Source organism: Sus scrofa, chromosome 2 (genome assembly GCF_054392235.1).
Source record: "Sus scrofa isolate SSC_HxYL_T2T_F1_AM1 chromosome 2, Sscrofa_HxYL_maternal_Yorkshire_Landrace_v2.0, whole genome shotgun sequence".
In the NCBI taxonomy this organism is placed as follows: domain Eukaryota; kingdom Metazoa; phylum Chordata; class Mammalia; order Artiodactyla; family Suidae; genus Sus; species Sus scrofa.
The window spans coordinates 147241407-147268555 of record NC_139384.1 but is presented as its reverse complement, the minus strand read 5'-3'; the positions used below and the strand labels follow the sequence as shown (position 1 = coordinate 147268555).

The 27149-nt window shown below is 57.0% G+C and overlaps 1 protein-coding gene across 36 annotated transcripts in view; it reads right to left on the bottom strand.

The window, feature by feature from the left end:
* The window catches only part of JADE2 (jade family PHD finger 2), a 146058-nt gene that overhangs the window by 13118 nt on the left and 105791 nt on the right, over positions 1 to 27149 (bottom strand). For 35 of the 36 annotated variants that reach the window (XM_085014574.1, XM_085014571.1, XM_085014572.1 and 32 more), the window contains 6 exons: positions 14802 to 14959; positions 10037 to 10197; positions 9211 to 9422; positions 7853 to 8020; positions 6338 to 6454; positions 4695 to 5159 (listed from right to left, as the gene is read on the bottom strand). In XM_085014574.1, the coding sequence (XP_084870700.1) occupies positions 4695 to 5159; positions 6338 to 6454; positions 7853 to 8020; positions 9211 to 9422; positions 10037 to 10197; positions 14802 to 14959 (1281 nt within the window). Of the gene's footprint in view, positions 1 to 4694; positions 5160 to 6337; positions 6455 to 7852; positions 8021 to 9210; positions 9423 to 10036; positions 10198 to 10666; positions 10893 to 14801; positions 14960 to 27149 lie in introns of those variants that run through there. The other variant, XM_085014595.1, reaches the window with a different exon arrangement.

Here is a 27149-nt window from a genome sequence, read left to right as displayed (position 1 = left end):
TGGAATCCTGGAGATGGAGAGGGGATAAAGAAAAGATAGAGCGAGGTAGTGCAGTGGGTTAAGGCACTGTTACTGCGGTGGCTTGGGTCTCTGCTGTGGCATTGGTTCGATCCCCAGTCTGGGAACCTTCTGCATGCTGTGGGTGAGGCCAAAAAGAAAAAAAAGAAAAGATACAGACTTCTGTGCTACACGGTGTGGGCTAGAGAGAGATCCTGGGGTTGGGGGGGGACCTGGCAGGGAGGACATGGGAGGAAAGGGCAGAGAGTGGGTACAGAAGGCTCCATTGGGCAAGGAGTTGGGAGGGTTGGAGGTCTCTGGTCTGAGGAACAGGAGAGGAGGTTGTCCGCTAAGGGGAGGGGGAGCGGGAGCTTCCGTCGTGGCACAGTGGAAAGGAACTCAACCTGTAACCACAAGGACACAGATTCAATCCTGGCCTCCCTCAGTGGGTTAAGAATCTGGTGTTGGAGTTCCCATTGTGGCTCAGTGGTTAATGAACCCGACTAGGAACCACGAGGTTGCGGGTTCGATCCCTGGCCTTGCTCAGTGGGTCAAGGATCTGGCGTTGCCGTGAGCTGTGGTGTAGGTCGCAGAGGCGGCTCGGATCCTGCGTTGCCATGGCTCTGGTGTAGGCCGGCAGCTACAGCTCCGATTCAACCACTAGCCTGGGAACCTCCATGTGCTGCGGGAGCGGCTCAAGAGATGGCAAAAAGACAAAAAAAAAAAAAAGAATCTGGCGTTGCTGTGAGCTGTGGTGTAAGGTGGCAGACACGGCTCGGATCCTGTACTGCTGTGGCTGTGGTGTAGGCCAGCAGATGAAGCTCCTATTCGACCCTTAGCCTGGGAACTTCCATGTGCTGCGTGCATGGCTCAAAAAAGCAAAAGTTTAAAAAAAAAAAAAAAAAAAAAAAGAGGGGCAAAGTGAGACAGAGGGTGGCTAGGGCGCCCAGAATGTCGCTAGCTAGTATCCCAGCAAGGCTGGCCAGCGGGCACCTTGGAGGGCTTGCCTATTCACTGCTATGGGCTCGCGTCTGGTCACAGAATGGCTCCTGTTGGGTGAGGCTCTGCCCAGACGCCAGGGACAGGCGGTGAGCTAAGGCCCAACGGGGTGGGAGTGAAGTAAGCAGGGGACAGGGAAGGAGGAAGCGAGCAGGGTTGAGAAGGGGTGTTTAGGGATTCCGGCTTACCGACCCGGAGCGGCTAGAGGGCAGGACAGGATCTGAGCGGGTAGAGGTGCTAACGGGGAGGAAAAGCCCCAGCGCCGGGAGACACGGGGCTCAGGAGCGCGAGTTCTGAGGCCAGGGCTGCCCAGGACAAGACAGGCTTTGCTGGGCCGTCAAGGGGACCACACTCCAGGCCCTGAGGACTGAGGAAAGGGGATGCGACCAGTGGACAAGGAAGCAGGTGGCAAGCATGGGGGAGGCATCAGCAACGAGCCGCCGGGAGTTCCTCCTTGTCTGTCCTCTGGGGGGGGGGGGGTGTCTGAGAGCTGCCCCCACTCTCCCAGCTCCTCTCAGGCCAGGTCACACCTTCAATGAACTCCTGGTAACCAGATGCGGAGCCACAGGCAGCGAGGCCTTGCATAGCCCAAACCGCCAGGACCGTTGCTAGGGGACACGGGCCGGCATCCGCTCATCGTCAGGGCTGCAATTTTTTTGTCAGCTGGGAATAACTCCGGGGGGCTGTAGCGGCCGTGCCTTCCCGTACTGACGGCCAGGGCCGAGGCCTGAGGCGGAAATGTCGGGAAAGCACATCTTCTAGGCTGACCATAAAATCGGATTTCATGCTGGGGAAGGCAGCGTGGTCCCCGTTCCTGCTTCTCTCAGCCAAGTCCCCGCCTGGCCTTGGGAGGCACACCCATCAGGGAAGATGCCCTGACTCCCGGGCCCTGGCACTGGGGCTGCCCTTTCGGTCCTCCCCAGAAGGCACCCTCTGAGCAACCCACCCTTCTAGGAGCCAGAGTGGCAACAAGGACCATCACCACCAATAGAGGGCAGTGTGCTAAGCGTGCGCCCCATCCTTCTCGTGGTCCAAGGTCAACCAGATCCTTACTCCCATTTTACAGCCAAGGAAACTGAAACCCCGTCAGAAGCAGAAACCGAAACTCAGAAGGCACAGAACTGGGAAGGGCTGGAACTGGCTGTGGACCCAGGCTACCCACAGCCTCGGCCTCAACCCTACCCTGCATCCCTGATGGATCCAGTCCAAGCTGGCGTGGTGCCCAGTAACAGGCTGGATAGTCTTGGCTGTTGGCACTGGCCCATGGTCAGAGACCGGGCCTGCTGGCCAGGCCACCAACAGTCACGGGCCTGCACAGACAGCCTTCCCCATGGCATCACTCACTCACGCCGCGAAAGGCCCAGAGACTGGACCTGGAGGGGGTCGAGCCAGCACAGGGTTGTCTCCGACGTCCTCTCCTCAGCCTGCCCATGCTGTACCCTCCCTCGCCTGCCACGCAGTGGGTACCTGTCAGCCCAGCTTGGAGGTTGCTGGAGAAGCAGCATTTTGACAGGCCCTCCTGAGCCCTAAGAAGCTGCACAGACTTCAAGGCTCGGCCTTGCCTCCTCTTCCTGGGGGAAGCCTGGGCCCACTCATACCTGACTTTGGAGGGCTCTATGGCCCCAGAACCCCAGAGCTGCCTCAGCTGGCATCCTGCCCCTTGACAACCTCAGTCCCTGGCCGCAACTGTACCAAGTGGCGTTGAGAGGCGAGCGGACCGATAAGTGGCCCCCAAATGGACAGACTAGACGATAAGCCAACACCTCTCTGACAAACCCTCCCCCGACTCAGGTCCATATTCAACTCAACCTTAGAAAATAAACATCCCTCTCTGAGCCCCAGGGTTCCCGTCTGTTCACAGCAGGGATGGCACCACACACTTCTGGTCCCTTTTTCCAGGATGATGATCCATAGCTGAGCCCACCCCTGACCCCCCTACACAGCCTAGCCAGGGTCAGACACGGCACCGACCAGCACATACCAGGGAAGTCAGATGTCCCGAGTCATCTGGAAAAAGGAGTGAGAGCAGGATGCCTGCACTGGAGACCCTGGGGGGAGACTCGGGGATGGCCTGAGGGCAGGCGTGGAACAGCTTTGATCTCAGAAGGATCTGTACCTGATGGTCCTGCCCCGTGAGACAGGAGGCTGGGCTGCGCAGGAAGTGGTGACTGCAACGTTGCTGGCCTTGCTCTCTGTCCTGCTGGGAGCCATGGACATTTAGCGTCCCCCATGCCCCTGCCTTCTGACCCAGGAGTAGGCTGGCAACCAGAGAGTAAGCTCCCTGCTAGGCCAACAGGGTCCTCTGACCTGGGAAGATCAGTGCGGTGAAGACGGGTGGAGAAGCCGGGTCCAGTTTCATAGCCTCCGTCTCATCTCCCCCACCACCTGGCCACCAGAGCCCCACAGGACAACATCTGCCGAGTTGCTCTAAGGGCTCTACAGAAGCGCCAGCTGAGAGACACGTAAGCGGAGCAGCTGCCCCAGGTCACATGCAGCCGCCCTGATGCTCCCCCCAGGGCGGTCTCCTAGCCCAGCCTGGGGACAGGGTGGCCATGTGTGTCTGTGTCCACGGAGGACACTCTGACATGCCCCTCAGCCAAAGCCCCAGAGTCCTAGAACTCAGTGTCCCACAGAGGGGAGGCCAGAACAGCAACTGGGGATCAGAGGACTGGATCACAGACCTCAAACACCTTGCTTCCTCCCTGGGCTGCCTCCAGTTTGGGGGCGGTACTGCAGCAGCTGGAGCAGTGCCAGAAAAGCCAACTTCAAGGGCACATTCCACAGAAGGGGGACCCCTCCCCCCCGCCACCAACCTTCTTTTGGGATGAGTAGGAGGGATCAGCGGCTTTGGGAAGGCCTCCGTGCTCTAGGAAAGCAACTCTCACTGGCCCCCAGGCTCCACTGCCCAGCCCCAAATGGTGGAGTGTGCACACCCTCCTTCTCTCACTCAGCTCCCAGAGCTATGACCCTGGACCAAGCAAAGATCACCCAGGGCACAGCTGAGGGCTTCTGGCCAACCCACTCCCTCCCGCCATCCCGGCCCTGTGCCGCCACCTACAGCCTGAGTGTTCGGAAGTTGCAGCCACAGCAGGACGGTCCCTGCTTAAAATACTTCTACTGCTTCCAGACACACTTGGGCCCACCCAGCCCCATGCTTCCACTCCACACAGGCTGCTGCGCGCCTCCGGCCCATCCTGCCGCCCCCGTGCCTCTGCTCATACTGTCCCCTTCAGCCAGCACCCCTGGGAGCCGTGCTCACATCGGCCTTCCCTGCCTTGGCCCGATGTGCTTATTGGGCTGATTCAACTTCCCAGTTCCTCCCCTGCCTCGACTCTGAGCAAACCTTGCGTGTTGGGACCAGGCAGGGCCCATAGAGACCACCAGGCATCCAAAGCCTGGGTCCTTGCCCCGGCTCTGACGCCTCCCAGCCTCCCCGCCCCAGAAGACTCCCAGGCTTCAACAGGCCTGCAGAAGGGCTGGGACAAGAGAGAGACTCAGAGACCCCAGAGCTGGATCCTCCCCTGTTGTGCAAACCATCAGCTCCCCTCGCCCTGTCTGAGATCTGGAGGCCCTCAGGGCCCTGCCAGCGCTCACAGCATGAACCCTGGTGAACAGCTGCTCTAAGGTGTCGAGGGAGCGGCGGGAGGGCCCCCCGGGAAGCCTGGGCAGCGGCGGTGGCGGCGGCGGGGGCGACTCACTCTCTCCAGGTCCTGCCGCAGGTGTGTGAAGAGCTTCAGGCGGCGGTACAGGACGTCCTGCTCCTGCTGGGCCAGGTTGTCCACCTCGTCCGTTTTGGGTGTCAGCAGCGGCTGGTTGGCGTTGGCTTTCCTCTTCAGCTTCCAGTACTGGTAGATGAAGTCAACCAGTGCCTCGGCCAGGTCCAGGCGCTCGGCCACCTCGGCCGGCTCCACCAGCTCGTAGAAATCTTCTTCCAGCTGCTGCAGCCGCTGCTTACGCAGGGTCACCTTCTCCAGGTCCTCGCCGGCTTGGCTGGGCTCCGCAGGCTCGGACGGCATTTCACCCCGTGAGCCCCCGTCACTGTGCTCCTGGCAGAAGGACTTGAACTTGACCTCGTCGTTGTCCGCTAATATAGTCCTCATTTCCAGGCTGTGGTCAAAGGCGCAGGTGACGTGGAATGCCGTGACGCAGGAAGGCATGGAACACTGGAGGCAGAGGAAGGGGAGCGTCAGGTGTGAAGGGAGCCCTGGCGGGAGGGAGAAGGACGTGGGGCACCCCCCAGGGGGTCCTAAACAAAATGACGTGGGTTCCTAACATCTCGTGGGGTACGGACTGGAGCCGCGGCAGGTGGGAAGGGGGGATGGAGAGGAAACGGGGTTCAGCGCCATATACCCTAGGAAGTCAATAATACATGACGACAGTCCCTCTGGGGACAAGCTGCATTTGTGTGGACAAATGACGCTGGATTCTGAGGCACCCAAAGAAAGAGCCTGGTGATGGGTGCCTGCCTCCTCCACTCCTGCGGCGTTAATCAAGATGGGGAGTCCCTTGTCCTCTGGGGAGAGGGCCTGGAGTTGAGCCCCTTCCTCCTTCTCTTGCCCAGGGCCACCTCGAGGCCTGAGGTGCCTGGCATGATGCTGTGGACAGCTGACAACTGTTTCAGCAGGAACCTACCCAAACATCAGGGACTGCACTCACAAGCCGTTCCGAGAGTCTTACAAATGGAGAGAGGCCCCCCTAGTGTTCAAAGTGAAGAGACGAGCCTGGTCCTCCCACCTCCCGACCTGCAGACCCGCAGCACGAGCATCCCGTGGGAACTCGTTAGAAATATGCAAATTCTCAGCCCCACCTCAGAGGGACAGAAGCAGGACCTCTTGGTGGGGGGAGGAGGCAATCTGTGTTTGAACGAGTCCTCTGCGAAACCCTGATGCAGGCTGAAATTTGGGAACCCCTGCCATCAACAGACTAATGAAGCCCTGCCCTGTGTCAGGAGAGCCTGTCGGCTTCGCTGGAGGAAGTTTGTCTCCTACGCCTCCCACACGTCAAGTCTGACGTCCAAAGTGAGGTCAGTGTGTTCACTAAGCCCAAACACACTTGCTCTTGAGCAAAGTCAGAGTCCTCAGCATGGGAATGGGGTGGCGAGCCTGGCTCCTCGGGCCTGTATGGCGGGACTAATAGCATGAGGGAGGGAGGAAGGTCCAGCAGGTGGGATTCTGACCCTGGTCCCCGTCCGGGCCCATCGGGGGTTCTGTCCGCAGCACCTTCAGGGAAGGAGGAGGGTGGTGGCCGCAGCCTGTTTTACAGGGTGTCCCAGACACGCCCCTCCATGGAGCTGGCTCCTGCGTGGGCTTCCGGGCAGCGCTGGGGTGAAGGGGCTGTGTACCTGGATGCAGGTGCCTGTGCACTCCTTGCAGAGGCTGCAGGACAGAGCCCAGCGGCTGGCCGGGATGTGTGAGATCTTGGTGATGGGCTCCATCTTCTCAGGGCATCCGATGCTGACCTGGGCGGGACACAGGGAGCTGCATCAGGCCTCTCATCCCCAGCCTGCCTGGGGCTCGCCCAAGGCGGGGCTTTCTGCTGAAACCAGGCAGTGGGCAGACTGGGCAGGCAGAGAGTCCCCAGGCCTTCCAGACTTCTCAAGGTGACCACTGATGAAGTGTCAGTGTGCGCGCGCCAGTGGCTGGGCTTCACTTGGGACGGGGAGAGTGCAGATCAGAGCATGTAACTGACTGTGGGCCTGGGATGTGTGGGCCTTAAGACAGAGACCCTTCCGTGTGCATGCGTGTGATGACAAGAGCGTGCAAGGTCCGCTCTCCGCTCTCCCGCAGGCTTTGGTTAGCAGCATCTTCAGAGTTCTTATTATAATTTGTATTTATTTCACTTATTTTTCCGGGTGGCAACTATAGGCCCCCACGGCAGGATCTCTTCTTGGGGGCCTCCAAGGACGTTCTTGGCCAATGGGGGTGCACCTGGTCAGCCCCTCCTGTGGGGACGGGCCTGCCACCATGCCTGTCTCCTGGGAACAGCCCACCCCTCAGCCCCAGAGGCAGGGCACCTTTGCCTTCCCACTGCCCATGTCCAGAGGTCCTGCACGGAAGGGTCCCCATGGCAGGTCCCTGTTGGCTCTGTGTCGCTGCTGTGCCCAAATGTAGTTCCAGCCTTTAAAACGCTGACGTGGGGACAAGTGACTGTTGCTGACAGAACCGCTCTGATCACAGAGGCCTGCAATGTGGCTCCCAGCAAGGACTGTGGGACGGCAAGCCCAGGACGGGCAGGGGCCGCCTGCTGACAGGGCCACCTGGCACACTTCTGGGCTCAGGCAGCACTGCAGTGGGGCCTCATGCTGGGTCCGGAAACACAGCAGGGCCAAAGCCGACACTCCGGTCGAGGTCAGCATTTCATGTTCCAAATACGGTGTGAGCCCGGGGCCGCTGAGAACTCATCATGGGCCCAGCCCACTGCCCATGGTCCTTCCCCCCCTAGACTCAGACCCAGGCCTACTATCCGGCTTTCAATCTGGCTCCCCATCTGATTTCCTTTTAGGGCATCTGGCTAATTTGTATTTTAAACACGTGCTTGACCACAGCCGGCCCTGCTCGGTCTGGAGAGACCTGCACCTGCTTCCCCCTGGAGTCAGCTGCCCAGCTCTTGTCCAGATCTCACTCCCAGCACCTGCTGCCCCTGTGGCTCATAATCCCACCTCCCCAGAGAAACTACCACCTGCATTCTGCCCATGTCCATGGGGAAATTCTTCCCAGGCGCAACTCCTGAGGTGCCCCCGTGTAATGTGGTCCATCACCTTCTCTGCCCGGTGCTCTGCCACCTGGATTCTGAGTTCTGGTTACACCCACCTCCCCAGGGTTATGCCCCAGGGCTGCCCCACGCCTCGTCTGCTCACCTCAGGAATCCAGAGAGCGCAGCTGACGTGCACCCACTTGGTCCCGCTTCTAGTGGGCTTCAAGGCTCCTCCTCGCTTGGGGCAGAGCAGGCACTTCGGCTGGACACCCAGGGCACACGTCCGGCACAGCCAGCTGCCCGTGGGCACCTTGAGGATCCCGTAGCATGCCTGGGGAGAGGGCAGGGTGGTCACGGGGCGGGGGCACTGGCCAAGCTACCCGATCAGCATGCAGGTGCAACCGGCCCCGGCCCCAGCCCAAGCCAGGCGCTCGAGTGACACTGCTCCTCATCTCCGCCAAGGGGACCTCGGGAGGGACCACAACGCAAGGGCTCCTGAAGGGCTCTCTCTCAGCCTGCGCTGTGGGCTGAGATGTCACCATTTCCCAGCCCTTTCTGGGAAAGGGCGCAGCTCTGCCCTCTGCTGGGAGGTCAGGCACCTGAGCAGAGGTTCCCACCCGCGAGGGACGTCGGGGGCATCCCCACACTGCCTCAAACCGAAGACAGCTCTGGGTACGGACGCCGCTGAGGACTAGGCCCAGAGCTTTCATCTTTTTTCACAGGGATCCTTCTGGTCCTACCTGGGGCTTAGGGACCTCAGAGCTGCCGCGTGCAGGCATGCGGATAAATGAGGAGGCTGGCACACTGCCTACCCACTCGCCAGCCAGGGGAAGGCCCTCTGAGCTCCCTGGCATGAGTGGGCAGAGGAGGGCTGCTGAGTCAGGACCAGAGCGGGTCCCCTGGGTTCCAGTCACATCTTCTACATCTTCTACCAAGACAAGGCCCAGGGAGGGCCAAGACCTAGAGCCTCGGGGCCCAAGATCAAGAGGGGAGCCAGGTCAGGTTAACCACCAGGACAGCCCGGACCACGCTGCCCCAACCAAAGGATGCACAGGAGGCACTTCATCTGCACAACTTATTATATTCACACTTGAGGCAACAGGGGCTCACAGAGGTTAAGAAACTCACTCAAAGGCACAGAGCTTGTAAACGGCAGAGCCATGGTTTAAAACAAAGGGACCTGGCTCCAGGCTTTGGAGGGGGAGAGGGTGAGGAGCAGGGGGAGTGCTTGGAGGGGAGAGGGTGAGGGAGGCCAACAGGAAGGGATGGACAGGCCATCCGACGACAGGTGCTCGAGTCTGGCAGAGAGGCCGAGCTAAGCGGCCCCGGATGTCCCTGGCCTGACGGGCACTCACGCCGAACCTATCTGGCCCCTGCCCTCCTTCTTAGGGGCCTGTGCCCACAGCGCTGCTGCAGCCCGACAGCCAGGTGAGCAGCCTAGACGGGGGCCTGCCCACACAGGCGCTGCACACGATGTGGCGTCCGAGACGGGGCGGGGCGGGGGGAGAGGGGGCTGCCCACCTGGTGCACGCAGACGTTGCACTTGTCGCAGAAGACCATCTCGTTGCCATCTTCGCCCTCGGGAGAGCGGCACACGTCACAGACGACATCCTCGTCATACTCGATGCCCAGCCCCTCCTGCGTCTCGATGGCCCGTGCCATGTTCTGGTGGCACGTCGTCTCCAGCTCCTCCAGCACGCGCTCGAGCGTCAGCTCATCCAGCTCTGGCCTCTCTGTGAGGACAGCAGGGCAGGGGCGTCAGGAGCCTGGCCTCTCAGAGCAGACGGCCGGGAGGGTGTCCACCCACCTACGGCGTGCACCACCTCGGGAACAGTTCCAGCGTCTGAAAACTGACTGGGCTGGGCCCCACAGCCTCAAAGGCCCCTGGGGGGCCTGGCGTTCGGACTTTAGACCCTGCTGGGGACCACGCACACTTATGCACACACAGATACTAGGCCCGTGTCTCTAGGGAACCCAGTGCTTGAGCTGCGCGTATGTGGGGAACCTCGGAAGGTGGCGCAACAGGGCAGAGCTGGTCCTTCCCGGAGGCCCGTATACTAACTGAGCCCGGCCCACCTGTCATCCCAGACTCCTAGGGCCCTCTCACTGTAACAGGCTCACCACGAGAGTCCCGAGAACCGTCTAAATGACAGTATTATTGCCTTCACCTGACAGCTCCGAAAACTGAAGCACAGTAGGCAGTAATGCAGCAGGGATGGCCCCCCCAGCTCCGGGCAGTGCCAAAGCCCAGTGGTGGCCACTGCCCTCCTGAGGGTGAGGATGCTGGGGTTCAGAAGAAAACCCTCCCTGGCGGCCCCATCCCCTTCTCAGCGGGCAGGTCACCTACCCATCTCCTTGAGCTCCGAGTTGATGAGTTCCAGCCAGTAGGCGTCGATCTCGTCCAGGTCATAGCGGCTGCCCCCTGGCCAGTCAGGCTGCGAGCCCTCACCAAGTTCAGAGCTGCTAGGGGACACCTGGGAAGGGGGGCCTTCCAAGGGTGGCAGAATCCTGAGAAATCGAGAGAGGATGTCATGCGGGGAGGGTGCCCTGGGCCTGCTTTCCGCAGGATCTGCGGCCTCCAGGGAGCGGACCAGCCCGGATGAGGAGCTAGAGCGCTCCTGCGGTGTGAGGCTTTGATGCCAAGCAGACTCGTCCCTTCCACCTGTCCACCCTGCAGAGGCTACAGGAGGCATCCGAGGGCTGTCCTGGGCAATGCCTGCTGCCAGCCTCTTGGGGACAAGTGGGGGATAGGTCCTTTTGCATACCCTCCAAGCTGGAGAGAGACCGGGCATTGACCCCAGGCCGGCCCTCAAAGACCTGGCCCCACCAACAGCCTCAGGAGAACCGAGGCTCTAGCTTCAGGGTAAGGTCTGAGGCCAGCTCCACTACTTAATGTGCGACTCTAGGTAAGCCACTGAAATGTCCTCTGACCCCGTGAGCGCATCCAAAAAAATGAGCTAGTGGCAACAGCACCTACCTTGTATGGGGTCACGAGGACTCAGAGGAGGGGTAACGCGGAGCTCGCAAGGCCATGCCTGGCCGGTAGTAAGCTCTCTCTACATGTGAGGATGTACTTTAAAACCTCTGGATATGGCTCTGCTCCTTCTGAGATGGAATGTGAGGGCTTCTCGCCGTGGGAGGGACAGCGTCCTCTCCTGGCTCAGCTGCGTGCTGCCCCTCAGCTCCCCATGCCAGTTCAGAATGCTAGCTCTTCCCACCCCCTACCAGTTGCCATGGTTATTGCTGTGGCGCCGGGCCTCCGTCTGGCCAGCCCTGCCAGGGCTGGGAGGCCCCTCACTTGCCCGAGAGGCCTCCTGGGGTCGGAGGCAGCGCTGCCAGGGGCTGTGACTCAGCGCAGATGGGCAGGGGAGGGCAGGGCTCTGGATGCAGAAATGGTACAGCTGTGGGGAAGGCTCCTGGGCTCCCGGAAGTGCCCCGGGTGTCACCGAGGGGGGCAGGAAGGATGAGGGAGACAGGGAGGCAGAATGGCCCCCAGGTCAGGAGAGAGGCCCAGAGGAGGGGGAGGGAGGCAAGGAGAAAGGGCAAGGGCTTGGCACCACCTTTTCCCACACAAGATGCCCAGATGGAGGGGTCTTGACACTGACAGTGATGTGACGCCCCCACCCCGCCCGCATCATTCCAGGTGGAAGCAGTACCAGCACTCTGAGTTCTGCCTTTCCCATGAGGCTCGTATTTGTCTCGTTTTTCTTTTTTTTGGCCACACCTGCAACATGCAGAAGTTCCCAAGCCCAAGGGACTGAACCTTGCAGAACAGCAGCAACCCGAGCCACAGCAGTGACATGCTGGATCCTTAACTGCTAGGTCATCAGGGAACTCCACGAGGCTCTTATCTGAATTAAGGCATTTTGTTTTGTTTTGTTTTGTCTTTTTAGGGCCGCACCAGGGGAACATGACGTTCCCAGGCGAGGGGTCGAATCGGAGCTACAGCTGCCAGCCTACGCCACAGCTGCAGCAACCCCAGTTCTGAACAGCGTCTGTGACCTATACCACAGCTCATGGCAACGCTGGATCCCCAACCCAGTGAGTGAGGCCAGGGATCAAACCCACGTTCTCATGGATTCTAGTCAGATTCATTTCCGCTGCACCACAACGGGAACTCCTTGAATGAATGCATTCTTTCAAATGTAATTTTGCCACCACCCTGCTTTTCTGTGCCCCCAGCTTAGCTGGGGTTTTAGACAACCTTGTCTGAACGGCCACCATTTATTGGCATAACTACCACACTTGTGTGCTCAGTCAGCTGCCACCTGACCAGACCTCTTGGGACCAAGAGAGCATTCCTTTCTCTGGGAAGCTGGGGTTACAGGGCTCACAACAGAAAAGGCATTTCCTGTGCTTCCTGGGGCTCTCCTCCTCCTCTGTTTAGCCTCTTCTGGCTCTGACTATGCAGGAAACGTTCCTACCAAGGGTGGCCTGGGAGGCCAAGGCCTTGTCTCAGCTGCAGCTGGTAGGAATGAGGTCAGCTGGGGGGAGGGGGGCTCTGGAAGAGGAGGAGGGGGGCTCTGGAGGAGCAGGGGGTGCTCTGGAGGAGGAGCAGGTAGGCTCTGGAGGAGGAGGCGGGGGCTCTGGAGGAGGAAGAAGGGGCTCTGGAGGAGGAGGTGGGCTCTGGAGAAGGAGCAGGTGGGCTCTGGAGGAGAAGGGGGGCTCTGGAGGAGGAGGGGGGGCTCTGGAGGAGGAGGTGGACTCTGGAGGAGGGGAGGGCTCGCTACTGCAGAGAACCACACAGACGCCACAGGCGGTTTTGCCCTGGGCAGTCTTCTGGCCGCAGTCAGGGAGCTCTGGAGGTAGCCCCTCAGTTCCCGATCTGCAGGTGAGAGGTTATCATTCTCCAGGGAAGTTTCAGACCATGAGGTGGGCAGATCTGCTCGAGGGCTGGGGCAGGGGTGCGGTGGGGACGGGGGACGGACGCACTGGGCACGAGAGGGGGATGGGGGGGCAGCTGGGGGAGGGCAGTCAGAGTCAGCATGCCAAGGTGATCAGCGCACAAGACTCTCTTCAGGCCACCGAGGGGCACCCCAGGGCCTGTTCCTGTGGCCTGTGACTTCCTGGCCCAGCCCACAAGGCCCTGGCGGTCATGCAGGGAATTCCCCAGAATTTCCCAACTTCCTCATCTGTTAAATGGGGACAGTAAGATGCCCTTCCGAGGCCTGATATGGTAATTAAATGTGAAGATGAGTCTGGCAGGCTCAGCACAGCCAGTTCTCAGGAACAGAGTTCCTATAACAGCTCTAACCATGGTGGCTGCCGTGCTGGCTTCCAGATGAGGGCTGTGCAGTGGCAGGTGTCCTGGGCGATGTGGGGACCAGGCTGGAGGGAGACAGGGGAAGAAGGGGCCCTGAGATCTCCACCAGAGCATCCCTCCCTGCCCTCCCCCTCAGCCTATCCCCTCCAAAGACCATGGACAGGCCAGGAGTGCCTGGCTCTTCTCAGCCTACAGCAGCCATGTGCACATGGCTGGAGCCAGAGCTGTCAGAACAGATGCAACACTGGCTGCCACTGGTGTTGAGGCATCTGCAGTTGATCACCCAGGCCGGCCAATGTCTCTGGGATCTCCCAGCCTTCAAGGAGAGAAGGGCCTGATCCGCACGCATGTCTCTCTGCCCAGCTAGTGACCCGCCCCTCTGCCTCGTTGTCCTGGGCCCTGGGCATGAGAATTCTCATTTATCCCTCAGCACCACAGCCTCGGACTGTGTACTGTTATCAGCCCCGTTTTGCAGAGGAGGGAACGGGCTCAGAGAGGCCGGTAACAGCCCCTCAGTTTACAGAGGTGAGAGTGAGAAACCCGCCAAGAGTCTGACCCCCCCCTTTTTGGTCCTGGGCAGGAGAGGCAGAGAATAAATTCTTCTTCCAAATCTTGCACATACTCTCACCCAGGGAGGTGCTTCCCTGATTCTAGAAGGGTGGAAGACAAGAGCTGGTGGGCACTCCGCCCCCAGGCACCAGGAGGACGAGCACTGCCCAATACCCAGTCCTCACCGAGCGCCGAGTAGGGCTTAGCGTCTGCTTCGCCTCTGTACTCCCATGCCCAGCACAGGCCTGGCACCAGGCAGGCACTGGGCGTCTGTGAGCCAGTCATCAGTGTGGCTGCCAGGAAGCAAAGTGCCAATGTCAAGGGAGGTGACGGCCGAGATCTTCGCCCAAGGCCTGGTCAAAATGGGCCTAAGCGAGAGCCATGGGGCTGCCAAGGCTGGGAATAAACTGCCAGTAACACGAGCTGCCCGGCCCAGGCGGGCCAGTGGGCAGGGGAGGCTGGGACAGCAGGCCCCTCTGTCCCGAGACATGACCTGGAGCATCTCCCAGGGTGCGGAAAGAAGCACTTGGCTAAGCTCTGCCAACGGAGGCAAGGCCCGTGGCCAGGAGGCCACCTCCCGACAGGAGCACCAGGGGTGTCTCTGACCTACAAGACCGGAAGGCTACAAAGCCCGGAGAGGACTCACTGGTGCCCCAGCCCTGACCCAGCCTGGCAGGGGGCCTCCTCAGAGGCTGGTCTTAGCAACCGCTTCCTGAGCATCTGATGTGTGTGCCAGGCACTTGACTTCCTCCTGCTAAGAACTCCTTAAAAGGTTTAACAAGTCCAGAGCATGGCTTATCTCCGTCTTAAGGACTAGTTAAAAGCCTGGAGACTTCCCTGATACAATCCTCCGGTGGGACCTAGTTTGGATCGACAGCAAGCTAAGTCCACGTCCATTTTCACTGAGCGCTGGCGTGTGCCAGGTCCTACGCCCAGGGCCTTCCCTGCGTCGTCTCCCTATGTCATCTTGACCACTGCATGGCGCCAGGTTTCTGTTATCACTCCCATTTCACAGACAAGGAAACTGAGGCCCAGGGAGACTACATTTCTAGCCCAACGTCCCATTGAATGTGAGCAGCCCTTTGAATCCAGGCTGTCTGGCTCCAGAGCTGAGCGTGAGCCCAAGCCCTTAGCCTCCGAGGTAAACCACCAGCTTTTTAGGACCAAAGAAACAAAAACAAAAGCCTGAGGATATCCTAGAAAGTAAAGGCAATCTCAGGACTGGTAGGGTCCTTGACTGGCCCTAGCCTCCCCCTTCCTCCCCTGCCTGCGGCCCCCCGGCCCGGACCGCCCAGCTCACCTGACCACAGGCTCCGGAATGGCCTCTGCCCCAGCGGGCACCTGCACGCCTTTCTCCCATTCCTGTCGCCACGGGTCTGCCAGGATGTAGTAGTCATCCGGGCTGAGCTGGTAGGAGTCTGGGATCTTCATGGCTGTGATCAGGTCTGTCCGGAAAACCTGTCAGGAGCACGGGAGGGAGAGAACGGCCTCAGCGCGCCTCACGGTGGGCTGCTCCGCAGGCCAGCACGCGAGAAGGCGAAGGCAACTCCAGGGGGCCTCCTGCCCCCTCACTCAAAGATACGACCACACGAAAGCAGGAAGGATAATAACGCAGCTTCTCTGAACCCAGCACAGGGCTTCGTATACAGAAGATCTTCAATCAATGTGCCGGGGGTTCCTGCTGTGGCTCAGCACGTTAAGACCCTGACAGTGTCCGTGAGGACTAGGGTTCAATCCCTGGTATCGCTCAGTGGGTGAAGGATCCAGCATCGCCTCAAGCTGTGGCGTCACAGATGCAGCTCGGAACCCGTGTTGCTGTGGCTGTGGCGTAGGCTGGCAGCTGCAGCTCTGAGTTAACCTAGCCTGGAAACTTCCATATGCCACAGGTACAGCCCTAAAAAGAAAAAGGAATGTGCTACACGAATGTACGTGCTCTGACCTGTTTGAGAACAGAGTTTGAGTGGTGGGCAAGAGCAGATGTCAGAGAGAAGAGGAAGGACTTGCCAGTGGAGTTTCCCTGTGGCCCACTGGGTTAAGGATCTGGTGTTGTCACTGCAGCGATCTGGGTTAATGCTGTGGCTCAGGTTCGATCTCTGGCTCAGGAACTTCCACACACTGTGGGCCAAAAAAAAAAAAAAAAAAAAAAAAAGACTTGCCAAGAAAGGCAAAAATAGTGAGGAAAAAATCAGATGGCAGAAAGGCTTCTGTGAATGCAATACTGCCATGAAGTGACAGTTCAGGGAATTTCTGCTCCAAATTTATCCTTTGTCATTGCAACCATAGGCTCAAAGTGGAAGAGTCCAGGCAACTACATGCCAGGGCCTCATGCAAACAGCTGAGGGAGAGGCCAGCGTTTGGGGCAGCCTAGGGAACAGCTTCCCATTGGTCAGGGTCTCTCTGGTCCCAAGACCAAGGACGCCACGTGGCCTGCCAGGTGGGACCAGGGCAGTACCGTCCTGTGTGTGCCAGGCTAGGGGAGGGTGCTGAATGCCTTCTCAGTCAAGCCCATCCCAGATCCCTGAGGGCCAGGCCCTGAGCGGAGGCGCCCCCATGCTCTGGTTTTCACTGGGCTCCCTGGGGGGGGAGGAAACTGCTCTTCCCAATGTCCTGTCTCCGCCCCCACCTCTACATCCACTTCCTTCCCTGGAAGAACGAGAGTCTACCAGCCTTCCAGAGGCTCCCGGCGCTCACTAGCATCCCCACTCATTGGCGGCGTGTCCCATCTGAAGCTAGGGCTGTAACTACAGGAAACGACTGGAATGGGGGCGCTAAAACGGGGGCTCCAGGCAGCACCTTGCAGAGATCTCATTAACGTCTGCATCTAGCTAGAGAGGGCCCTGGCTTGCAAAAGGTCAAGTTTCTTGAAGACTCTATTTGCCGATATAACTTAATTGTTAAGACTAACACCCTAACATTTAATTAGGGTACCAGTGTGAAAAAATTAAAATGAGATTGCGATTAAATGCTAATTAAACAGAAGATGGAATGTGGCAAAGATTTCACAGCCTTAATAATTTGCATATCTTATTAGCAAGCAGCAAGAAGGCTGCTACAAGGACACAGACTCAGGTACTGGTGCTCCTGTGGGGTCCTTCGGGACCCCCTTTGCTGGCTGGGGCCTTTCCTAGCTGAGGCTTCTGCCAAACCCAGCAAGGCTGGGGCTGAGTTAGTTCCCTCTGGGCCCCAGGTCAGGACCTGGCAGGGGTGAACTGAACCCAGGGTGGATGGATGACTGTCTCAAGGTTCTCCCAACCCTGGCAAGCCACGTGGTAGACACCTAACACCCTGTTGCTCTGATGCCAAGGGGAACCGCCCACCTGGGAAGGCCTGTCACCTCGCCCTAGAAATCAACCCTTTAAGAGCCTCGCGTCCCTGTGCACTCCTCCAGAAAGGCACAGGTGAGTATGAAACCTCTCGCTGTTCCCACATTCTGGGCTACAGTGTGAGCGCCACCTCAGAGGGATTACCCTTGTCATTCTCAGGCAGTACTGACCACCTGACAAGGCTACTTTCCAGCCCGGCAGGCTCCCTCACTTTCTGGTACTTAGATTCCTGAAAAGAACTGGGGTATTCACGTTGCTTTGTTGCTTATCACATGTCCTGCCACACCTGTCCTGTTCTCTGCAATATTCCCAGTGCCTGGGACATAGAAGGTTCTCAATAAATAGGGACAGAGTGGGTGATTAAATGAAGGGGTGCATACAAGGGCGCCTCTGGGGAGTTATCTGATGAGGCCCCCAACTGGCTCCTCGGCCATGCTTTTGGAACCCCCATGAACGGATGAAGACACCTCGCGGCTATATCCAGAGCTGAAATAACCCAAGCACGTGGACTGAATGGAGCAACCGGCAGCCTTGGTCTGTAGGCACAGACCGAGTGCCAAGCTGCCACCACTGGGGGAGAGGTGGCCCTGACCTAGGAACAGGCTTGGCATTGAGAACTGAGAGTAGGAAGGGATCCCAGGCTCACCTTGGTCAGGGAGATCCAGGAGAGACAGAGAAAAGAGTCTGGTCCCAAGAGAGTTGCAAGTCTCATTTAGGGTCACTCAGGAAGCAGGGGGCACATGGGCCACCAGTGGCTCTTTAGGGCAGAGGACCGATGGAAGCACAGCAAAGGCAGAGCTATCTTAATGGTACTAGTCAACACTTAGAGAGCACCGCGTGCCCAGCACTACTCCAATGGCTGTTCTTTCTCTAAATTACTTCTTTATTTTTTTATTTGTCTCTCTTGAGGCCGTACCCGTGGCATATGGAGGTTCCCAGGCTAGGGGTCCAATTGGAGCTACAGCTGCCGGCCTACACCACAGCCACAGCAACACCAGACCCAAGCTGCGTCTATGACCTACACCACAACTCACGGCAATGCTGGATCCATAACCCACTGAGGGATCGAACCTGCAACCTCCTGGTGCCTAGTCGGATTCATTTCCACTGTGCCACGATGAGAACTCCTGCTCTTTTTTAAAAATGATTTTTATTTTTTTCAATATAGTTGATTTACAGTGTTCTACTGTACAGCAAAGTGACCCAGTCATACGTATATATGCATATATTCCTTTCCTCACATTATATATGTGATACATATGCATGTATTCTTTATATGCATATATATATATATACACACACACATATGCATATATTCTTTTTCTCACATTATCCTCCACCACGTTCCATCTCAAGCAATGGATATAGTTCCCTGTTCTATACACCGGGATCTCATTGCTTATCTACTCCAAATGCAATAGTTTGCTCTAACGGCTGTTCCTGAATTAATTTATTATTAGTTCCTATACCAACTCTGATAGTGGGTGCTACCATCATCCCTACTTAATTTTTTTTTTTTTGCTTTTTAGGGCTGCACCTGCGGCATATGGAGATTCCCAGGCTAGGGGTCCAATCGGAGCTACAGCTGCCGGTCTACACCACAGCCACAGCAAAGTCAGATCCGAGGTGCGTCTGCGACCTATACCACAGCTCACGGCAATGCTGTATCCTTAACCCACTGAGCAAGGTCAGGCATCCAACCTGCAATGTCATGGATCCTAGTCAGATTCCTGTTCCACTGTGCCAGGGTGGGAACTCCCTTCTTTTTTTTTTTTTTTTTTTAGGGCCACACCTAAGGCATATGGAAGTTCCAGGCTAGGAGTCAAAAATCAGAGCCACAGAAATAGCAACGCTGGATCCCTGACACACTGAGTGAGGCCAAGCATCGAACCTGCACCCTCACGGATACTCGTTGGATTCGTTTCCACTGTGCCACAACGGCCACTCCCCCATCACCCCTATTTTACAGCTGAGATACCTGGATCTCAGGTTAGTTTAATAAGGTCCTACATGTTGGAAGTGGCAAAAGAATCCAGACTACCGCAGAGCCATCCAGCACTGCCCACGACCCCTGCTCCTCTTGGCCACCTGCTCATTGCCAATGCCCTTGAGTTAACCTGAAGCCAAGTCAGGTGGCTTCCCCAAGGACTGGGATATGCAAATCAGACGGTGGCTTCTGCAAGCTGCAAGTCCTCCAGTGGCTTTCCACTGTTTTCTCACAGCCCTCAGGCTCAGCTGCAGGGCCTACCAGGCCCTGCGTCCACACAGACAGCCGCCCTGGCAGTCTCCCTTCCAAATACTTTTCACCCTTGGCACATGGGAGGGCCCTGCTGGGACACGCTTCTCCCTGCCCACGTGGAGGCAGCCCGTTTCACCTTTAGGGTCTTAGTCCCGCCTACGGCAGCTCTGGAAAACCTTCCCTGATCCCAGGCTGGGTTCTAGGCTGCCTCTGAACTCCCACAGCCTCTGCGTTGGGATCTCCTGGGCTCCTGCCACGTCTTCCCTACTAGAAGGTAAGCTCAGTGAGGTCTGGCCAGGTCACAGGCTGCAGCAGGGTACAAGGGGCCTGGCACATGCTAGGTTCTACCTAAGGCTGAATGACTCAAGAGCTTCCCTGGATCTGCCACCACCTTTCTAGGGCTATAGCTGAGTTCTCTGATTCTCACAAAGGAACCCCTGTACATTCCTAGAAGACCTGTCCACAAACACGGCAACCCAAACATCTGTTTTGAATTACCAAAGGTTAGGCTTTAAAAAAGGGCTCATTTATTCTCCTATAATGCCTCAGAATTATTTACGAAAACCAAAGATTAAAATGGACGCCGGAGCTCCTGTTGTGGTGCAGCAGAAACAAATCCGAGTAGGAACCATGAGGTTGTGGATTCGATCCCTGGCCTCACTCAGTGGGTTAAGGATCTAGCGCTGCAGTGAGCTGCGGTGTAGGCCGAAGAAGCGGCTCGGATCCTGTGTTGCTGTGGCTGTGGTGTGGGCCAGCAGCTGTAGCTCCGATCCGACCCTCGGCCTGGGAACAACCAAAAAAAAAAAAAAAAAAAAAAGGATAAAATAGACACTGATGAACTGGAGGCCTTGCCATGGCAAGGAAGTTGGAAGCTTTTGGAAAACAAGCAAGTTTCTCAGAAATGTGAGTGTTTACTATTTTTCTCTCTTTTGGCAGAAATTGACAAATTGTCTTTAAAGGTCTGCTGCCTAGCAACCAAGTTCTGCGGAGCTGCTTGGGAGATGTTAATTGTAGCATCTTTGAACAACTTCAAGGTCTAAACTCTAATAACCACCGTGGGTGCCAGAGGTGCCAATGCAGCTCTGAAGGGAGCTGAAGACCCCACTCTGCCCAGATGGGGGGACGCCGCACAGGGCACGCCCTCTACTTCCTCTTCCCAAGACTGAAGGCCACAAGCACTGAAAAGTCTCCCGAGTCCTGTGAGAGACCACTTCCCCAGGAAGAACCCCAACACAAGCTCTGCCAGAAAGGGTCAGTGGAGTCTGACATGATGTCCCAAAGCAAACGAAGGCAACTTTCACTGTGCTAAGAGTTCCTGTATGTGATCACAAGATTTATGAATGTTATTTGAATATTCCATTCCGGGACCTTGGTTTCGGCTTCCTTTTCTCAAGGGTGAAGTATTGTGTGGCAGCCTATTTCAGGCCAAGAGCCACCAAGAGGAAGTTCAGTTACTTAAGGAAAAGCTCCGGCGCTTACCATAATTACAAAATACGATTATTTGTGTAATTGCTTGTTTTAACGTCCATCTCCTCTAATGATCAAGCTGAGAGAGGCAGAAACTGCATGTGTCTTGTTTACCATTGTGCTTTGTTTGTGGCACAGTGCCTGGCACCCAGCAGGTACTCAAGAAATGCTTGTAGAATAACTGAGTGATGGAATCAATGAGCCCCAGCATTTGTCTGCAGTAGGACTCAACTGTGAAGCTTCCTGTCCTGCTTAGCAGGGAGAGAGCACAGGCAGAGGGCTGGCCCGAAGGATTCCTCACGTGGACCTCAGGAACACTGGACCTTGGTCACTGTTCCAAAGCCAGTGACAATGGCTTTGGCCAGCACGGCCTCTCCTTGACTTCTGGTTCACGTCGGAAGTCCCAATGCAAAGCTAGGAGTGGCCCTCTCTCTCTAATTTCCCAAAGATGTTTGAGAGTCTGTCCTGAAAGAGCCAAGTAAAATTACTACCAGATACTTCAATTAATATCACAATGTTTTTCAGAGCACCACATCTCATTAGAAAGAACAGCTAATAGTCAAAAGGAATTGCTTTGGTACAGTACGACAGGTGCTGTGCTACATGCTACATAATATCACCTCGTTCATTTAACTCCCATTTTACAGATGTGGAGACTGAGGCTCAGAGACAATAAACCCTTGTCTGAGATCTGTGCTGTCCCTTCACCACTGCAACGCTCTTTGCAAGCAAACCAGTCAGCTGTTTCTTCTTCTTCTCTCTTTTTTTTTTTTTTTTTTTTTGCTTTTTAGGGCCACACCCACGGTATATGGAGGTTCCCAGGCTAGAGTTTGAATCAGAGCTGTAGCTGCCAGCCTATGCCACAGCCACAGCAACAAGGGATCCAAGCTGCGTCTGCAACCTACACCACAGCTCACGGCAACGCCGGATCCTTAACCCACTGGACGAGGCCAGGGATCGAACATGCATCCTCATGGATGCCAGTCGATTCATTTTCCGCTGAGCCACGACGGAAACTCCAGCTATTTATTAAAAAAAAAAAATCTGGAGTTCCCGTTGTGGTGCAGTGGAAACGACTCTGCCTAGCATTCATGAGGATGAAGGTGGTATAGGTCGCAGACGAGGCTCAGATGCCGCGTTGCTGTGGCTGTGGTGTAGGCTGGCAGCTACAGCTCTGATTCGACCCCTAGTCTGGTAACCTCCATATGCCGCAGGTGCGGCCCTAAAAAGACTAAACAAAACAAAACAAAAACAGCTCTGTAGTTCCCACTGTGGCGCAGTAGGTTAAGAATCCGACTACAGCAGCTTGGGTTCCTGGGGAGGCAGAGGTTCGATCCCTGGCTGGTACAGCGGGTTAAACTATCTGGCGTTGCTGCAGCTATGGCGTAGATCACAGCTGCCGCTCGGATTCCGTCCCTGGCTGTGTCATTTCCATATGCCACAAGCGTGGCCATAAAAAAAAAAAAGTCTTTTTCTTGGGCTGGAAACTGATAGAGTGTTCCTGCCAAGAGCATACTTAAATACTGAAAATTAGGCATAAAACACCAGAGAGGGGCTCTGGAATGAGCTCCCCTCTGCCCAGTCCCATTCATGCTGCCACTAGGCTAATTTGGTCAGACACTTACACGCATGCACGCACGCACACACACACAGACACACACATGCACACACACTCAACATCTCTTTCTCTTTCACAAGGATAATAGCACTTCCTGCTCTTAAAGAGAATTTATTACACACATTTCTTTTGCAAGACAAGTCCCAGAGGCCAGGAGGCCTTTCCAGCTGGCGGGAGAAGCAATGTTTCTGACTATAGGAGAAGTGGTTCTGTCCCCCCACCGCAGAGAAAGACAGCAGGAGGCTCAGAAAGCAGGCGCTTGGCGCAGCGGAAGGGCTCTCCCCTCCCGGCGCACCTGCTTCCCAGGGTAGCAGAGGAACTGTAGGCTAGAAACGTGGCTCAAAACCACAGGGGCATTCAAAAGCCCTTTTTGGGGGGCGGGGGGGCTCTCCTGTTTTACCTCTCAAGTTTGGAAGCTTTTTGCGTTTTACTACAACATATGCCATCATTGTTTTAATATAAAATATGTTTTTTCAAACAGTTGGATAACATCTCTGCTCCTCCAGGAACGTACCTTATTTATCCTGGAGCTTTGCACCCAAACACAATCTGGCCACCCCTGCCTTCCCCCAGGGTAGAAGGAGCCCATTCTCAAAAGCAATGGGTCGAGCAGGTACACTGCATTCTCACGCTGCACTCGCTGCCTTTTCTAGGCAAGGCCATCCTTATGTGGAGTCTGGAAGACATTCCACTGGCGGCGGAGGCTGTTCACGGGGTCACCTCTTTTGCCCAGGCCCTGTCCCGGGGCAAACGTCTGAGCGCTGATGAAGGCCCCCATGGAACCTGCAGAGAGGCCCCATTCTCTCATCTAGCAGAGTACAGTTTGTCCCCAGGGCCTAAAAAAGGAGCGCAGCTCCTGCTCGTGCTGTTCTGGGACCATCCAGGCTCCCGCCCGAGGGAGGCTAGCTTCACCTCCACTCATTTCTGGGATCTCCACCCCCTCCAGGCTCCACGGGCCTCAGGAGAGTCACATCGACAGAGCAGAAAGTACAGGGCGGGGTTCTACAGATGCTGACCTTGAGGCTCAGAGAGCTACTGCTACTTGCCAAGGTCACAGAGCTCCTCCGTGGCAAAGCTGGCCGCACCTCTCACAACTGACACTTTCCTGTGCAGCACCTGCATCCTGCTGACAGTCAGGACAAGCTCCCTGGGGACGGGGCCTGCATTTTCTGCACCCCTCGCATTAGGCTGCGCCTAGAAGGTGCTCTCGAGTTTGCTGAGTTTAATCACTACCAGGAGTTCCAGGGTCCTACCTATGTCTCTGCTGGCTACCCGCGGGGACTCTGACTTCCTTAAAACACAACTTTCTACCCCAAGACAGCCGGCTTGGGGGGAAATCCTCACGTCTCGGCCTGCCTTCCACCCGCCTTTCTGTTCCCAGCCTGAGAAGACACAGCCTTAAACAGCTGCCTCCAAACCACAGGGCTGGCCTCCGGGTCGCTTCCTGCATGGCCCTTCCCGCCCCTGCCAGGCAGCGGGCTTGGCAGAAACCTATCAGGCTCCTGGCGGCGGTGGGAGAAGGGGCGAGCTGCGGGATGCCCCCACGCACACTCCCAGCCTTTGCTTCGGTCCCTGGACCAGGCTGGAAGGCCTCCCCTTCTTCCTTCAACCTCAGGGTCTGCCAGAGAGGCCCGAGCCGGAAACGCCTGTCTCAGCAGATGAGGAAAAAAGCCTAAGGCAGAGTTCTTAACTCTGCTTCCAGAAGGAGGGCTTTTAAAAATATGAGTACCTGGGGCCCCATTCCAGACTATTTAAGTCAGAATTCTTCGGGATGATGTGGAATAGGGCTTTGATAGTGGTATTTAAAAAAAATATAATCTGGAGTTCCCGTCGTGGTGCAGCGGAAATGAATCTGACTAGGAACTATGAGATTGTGGGTTGGATCCCTGGCCTCTTTCAGTGGGTTAAGGATCCGGCATTGCTGTGAGCTGTGGTGTAGGTTGCAGACGTGCCTTGGATCTGGCATTGCTGTGGCTGCGGAGTAGGCCGGCAACTGTAGCTCCGATTAGACCCCTAGCCTGGGAACCTCCATATGCTGCAGGAGTGGCCCTAAAAAGCAAACAAATAAATACATAAATACATAAATATAATCTATGGTCTGTGATCTCCATCAGGCTTTCAGAGATATGACCCACGAAGTTACGGTCATGCTATTTGGTGAGAAAGGCCAGGCCAGAAATGCAAGGCCTCAGTACAGTTTATACACTAATACTGCTTCCCCAGGCCAGGCTAATCCCGTCCTCTCCCTCTAGACTGGCCTGGCTGACTTAAGCCCCTAGGGATTGAGCTCAGCTTTCTTGGGATCCCGCTGGCAGGCAGAGCAGAGGAAGGCAGCAGCCTGTTTCCTTGGGTCAGCCCCACCTTTCCCCTCCACCACCAAACGGATCCTGGGACAGCTTCAGATCTAATGCACTTCCATCAAAAACCTGACCTCCTAGGAATCCCAGGGCTTGTCCCTTCAGCCCCCAGTACTGAGGCTTGAGCTCCCCTTTCATTCAGGCTGAGGGAGGCCACCCACTGGTTAACATCCAGAAGGGAAGCTAGGCCTCAAGGCCTTGGCCCTGTCCAGGGTCCTGACTCCTGGTCAGAGCACTCTGTTCCAGCCTGGGGCACCGGCTTCTGGTGTACAGGGGGCCCCTTGACTTGCACCCTCCAAGTGCAGTCATCCCAGGATGGCGCCCCCAGTCTCGCCTAAATGCAACCCCAGCCCTTTCCATAGCTGGGGGCTTCTCTAAGGCCAGTGCAGCTGCTGTGCTAAGTACTCCCGGTCCTCCAGTTCCCACCATCACTGTCGCCTACACAGACGAGAGGACGGAGGGGAATGTGGGTCTGGGGCTCTGCAGCCACCAGGCAGGGGCTCCTGCACCGCAGACCTCGACTCGCCAGCACCGAGGCTGGGAACTCAGGCCAGACTGGGCGCAGACCACGGGAGCAGCCTGAAAACCATCCCACACGCTGCCTCCTCTGGGGACCAAGCGGAAGGAACTCCAGACCCCCCTTTCACCAGGGCGTCCAAAGCCCTCGGCCCCCAGCTCCCAGCCCCCAGCAGACCGTAAGGGCCCTTCTCTCCAGCCCATGCACAGAAAGAGAAGGGACAGCCCAGCGAGGAGATTTAGTGCAAACGTTATCTGCCGCCAAATCCTCGCTTTCATCTCCGCCTTCTCATGAGCCAAATAATTTGGAAGCTTTCATTGATGGTTTCCTCTCTGCCCCACGATAACTTGGAATTTATGCCGGCTCCGGCTCAGCCTCCTCACTTAGGGGACGAGGGAAACCTCACAGGCTGCTCTCCAGCCTGCTGTGGGAGGAAAAGCTTGTCCTTGGCGACAGTTCAAGGCAGAGAAGCCTTCCTCAGCCCGCCCGCAGCCTAGGACTTGAGGGCGGGTGGCTCCACTCAGGCCTCAGAACCCCCCTGCAGAGGCTCCTGGGCTTGAACCAGAGCCGCGCGTAGCCAGGCCCCAGCAGGGCTGGGGATCAACACCCCTGCAATGGTCTGACTCTATTTTGAGGTGGGGAAAGGTTCAAAGGCCCTGCACTGGAAAACCCAAGAGGCAGGGGAATTTTCAGCCCATGCAAATCACTCTTTCCCCTCCACCTTTGCTTGACACCTGTTTCCTCCCAGCCTGCCTGCCTATCCTGGGGGTAAATGGCAGCCCTGCCCCTGGGATCTCAGCCCTGAGAGGAGGCTCCTCCTCCCCCTGGTGCTTGGAGGGGAAACCAAGGGAACGGACTAGCCAGCCTCGGGAACTCTCCCCACCCCCTTCTTCAGCTGAACAGCCCCCAGAAGCAGGGGGCAGGTGGGATTCTTAGAGGCAGGTTTCTCAGCTCCCAAACAGGCAGGGCAGGACGATTCCTGCCTCCCAGGACTAGGGAGGCACAAAGCTGGCTATTGTTTTACTAATCCAACCCTGGTCGGAACAGGGAACCCCTGCTCCCAGGCGGAGGTGGGGGTGGAGGAGCGGAGGCGTGGTCCCAGGGGCTCCCGGGGCCCTAGCACACACTGCCCTCTGCCTGCTCCTTCCCAGTGCACTTGGGCACAGCCGTCCTACCCGCTGGGCAGGGCTGGACCAGGAGGGGACCAGAGCCTCAAGAGCTGCATCCTCCACTCGCACCTCACCCCAGCTTTCACTCAGGTCCTTGCTGCACTCCTGGAGACACCTCCTTTCACCCCCACCCTTGCCTACAGGGCAGAAGGAGAACGCGAGGTTGGGGGATGGGAAGGAGAGGCTTCAGGTCTCAAAGGCAGGCAGTCCCCTTCCCCCATTCCCACCCCGACATGTCCCAAGGTAGGCCAGCTCCGGAGGAGGTGGGGAGTCCTTTCTCAAACATGAGGCTCTGAGGAATGCCCCCCTAGGGGCTGGCTAATGGCCACAGCTCCAGGACTGCCCTTGCAGTGAGGGCTGCAGGGCTCCCAACAAAGATATCCTTGATACACCAGGTCCCACGGCTCTGCCCAGCACTCTGAGCCTTTCCACCCTCGGCTCTGTCGACCCTTGGCCATACAACCTTGGGATCCTTGGTTTCCTTACTGTAACAGGAGGATCAAGAACCCTAGGCTAGTTCTGAGGATGAAAAAAGTCGTGTCCAAGAGTTCCCACTGTGATTGGTGGTGTCTGGAGCACTGGAATGCAGGTTGAATCCCCAGACCCAGCACAGTGGGTTAAGCATCCGGCACTGCCGGCACAGCCACGGCTGCAGTAGCGTTCAGGAACTCCGTATCCCTTGGGATGGCCAAAAAGGAAAAAAGAAAAGTAGTGCCCAGGAGTTCCTGCTGTGGCTTAGTGGTTAACCAACCTGACTAGTATCCATGAGGATCCTAAAAAATGACAAAAGGAAAAAAAAAAAAGAGAGAGAGAGAAAGCCATGTCCAGCCGAGCACGGGGCTACCCTGTGGGCTGCAGAACGTCTCTTAAGGGTCAGATTCAAGCCCCCCTCTTCTTGGATACTCAGAGCTCCTGCAGCCCTTGCCAAAGGTCACTTCTGTGCCCCGCGCAATGCACT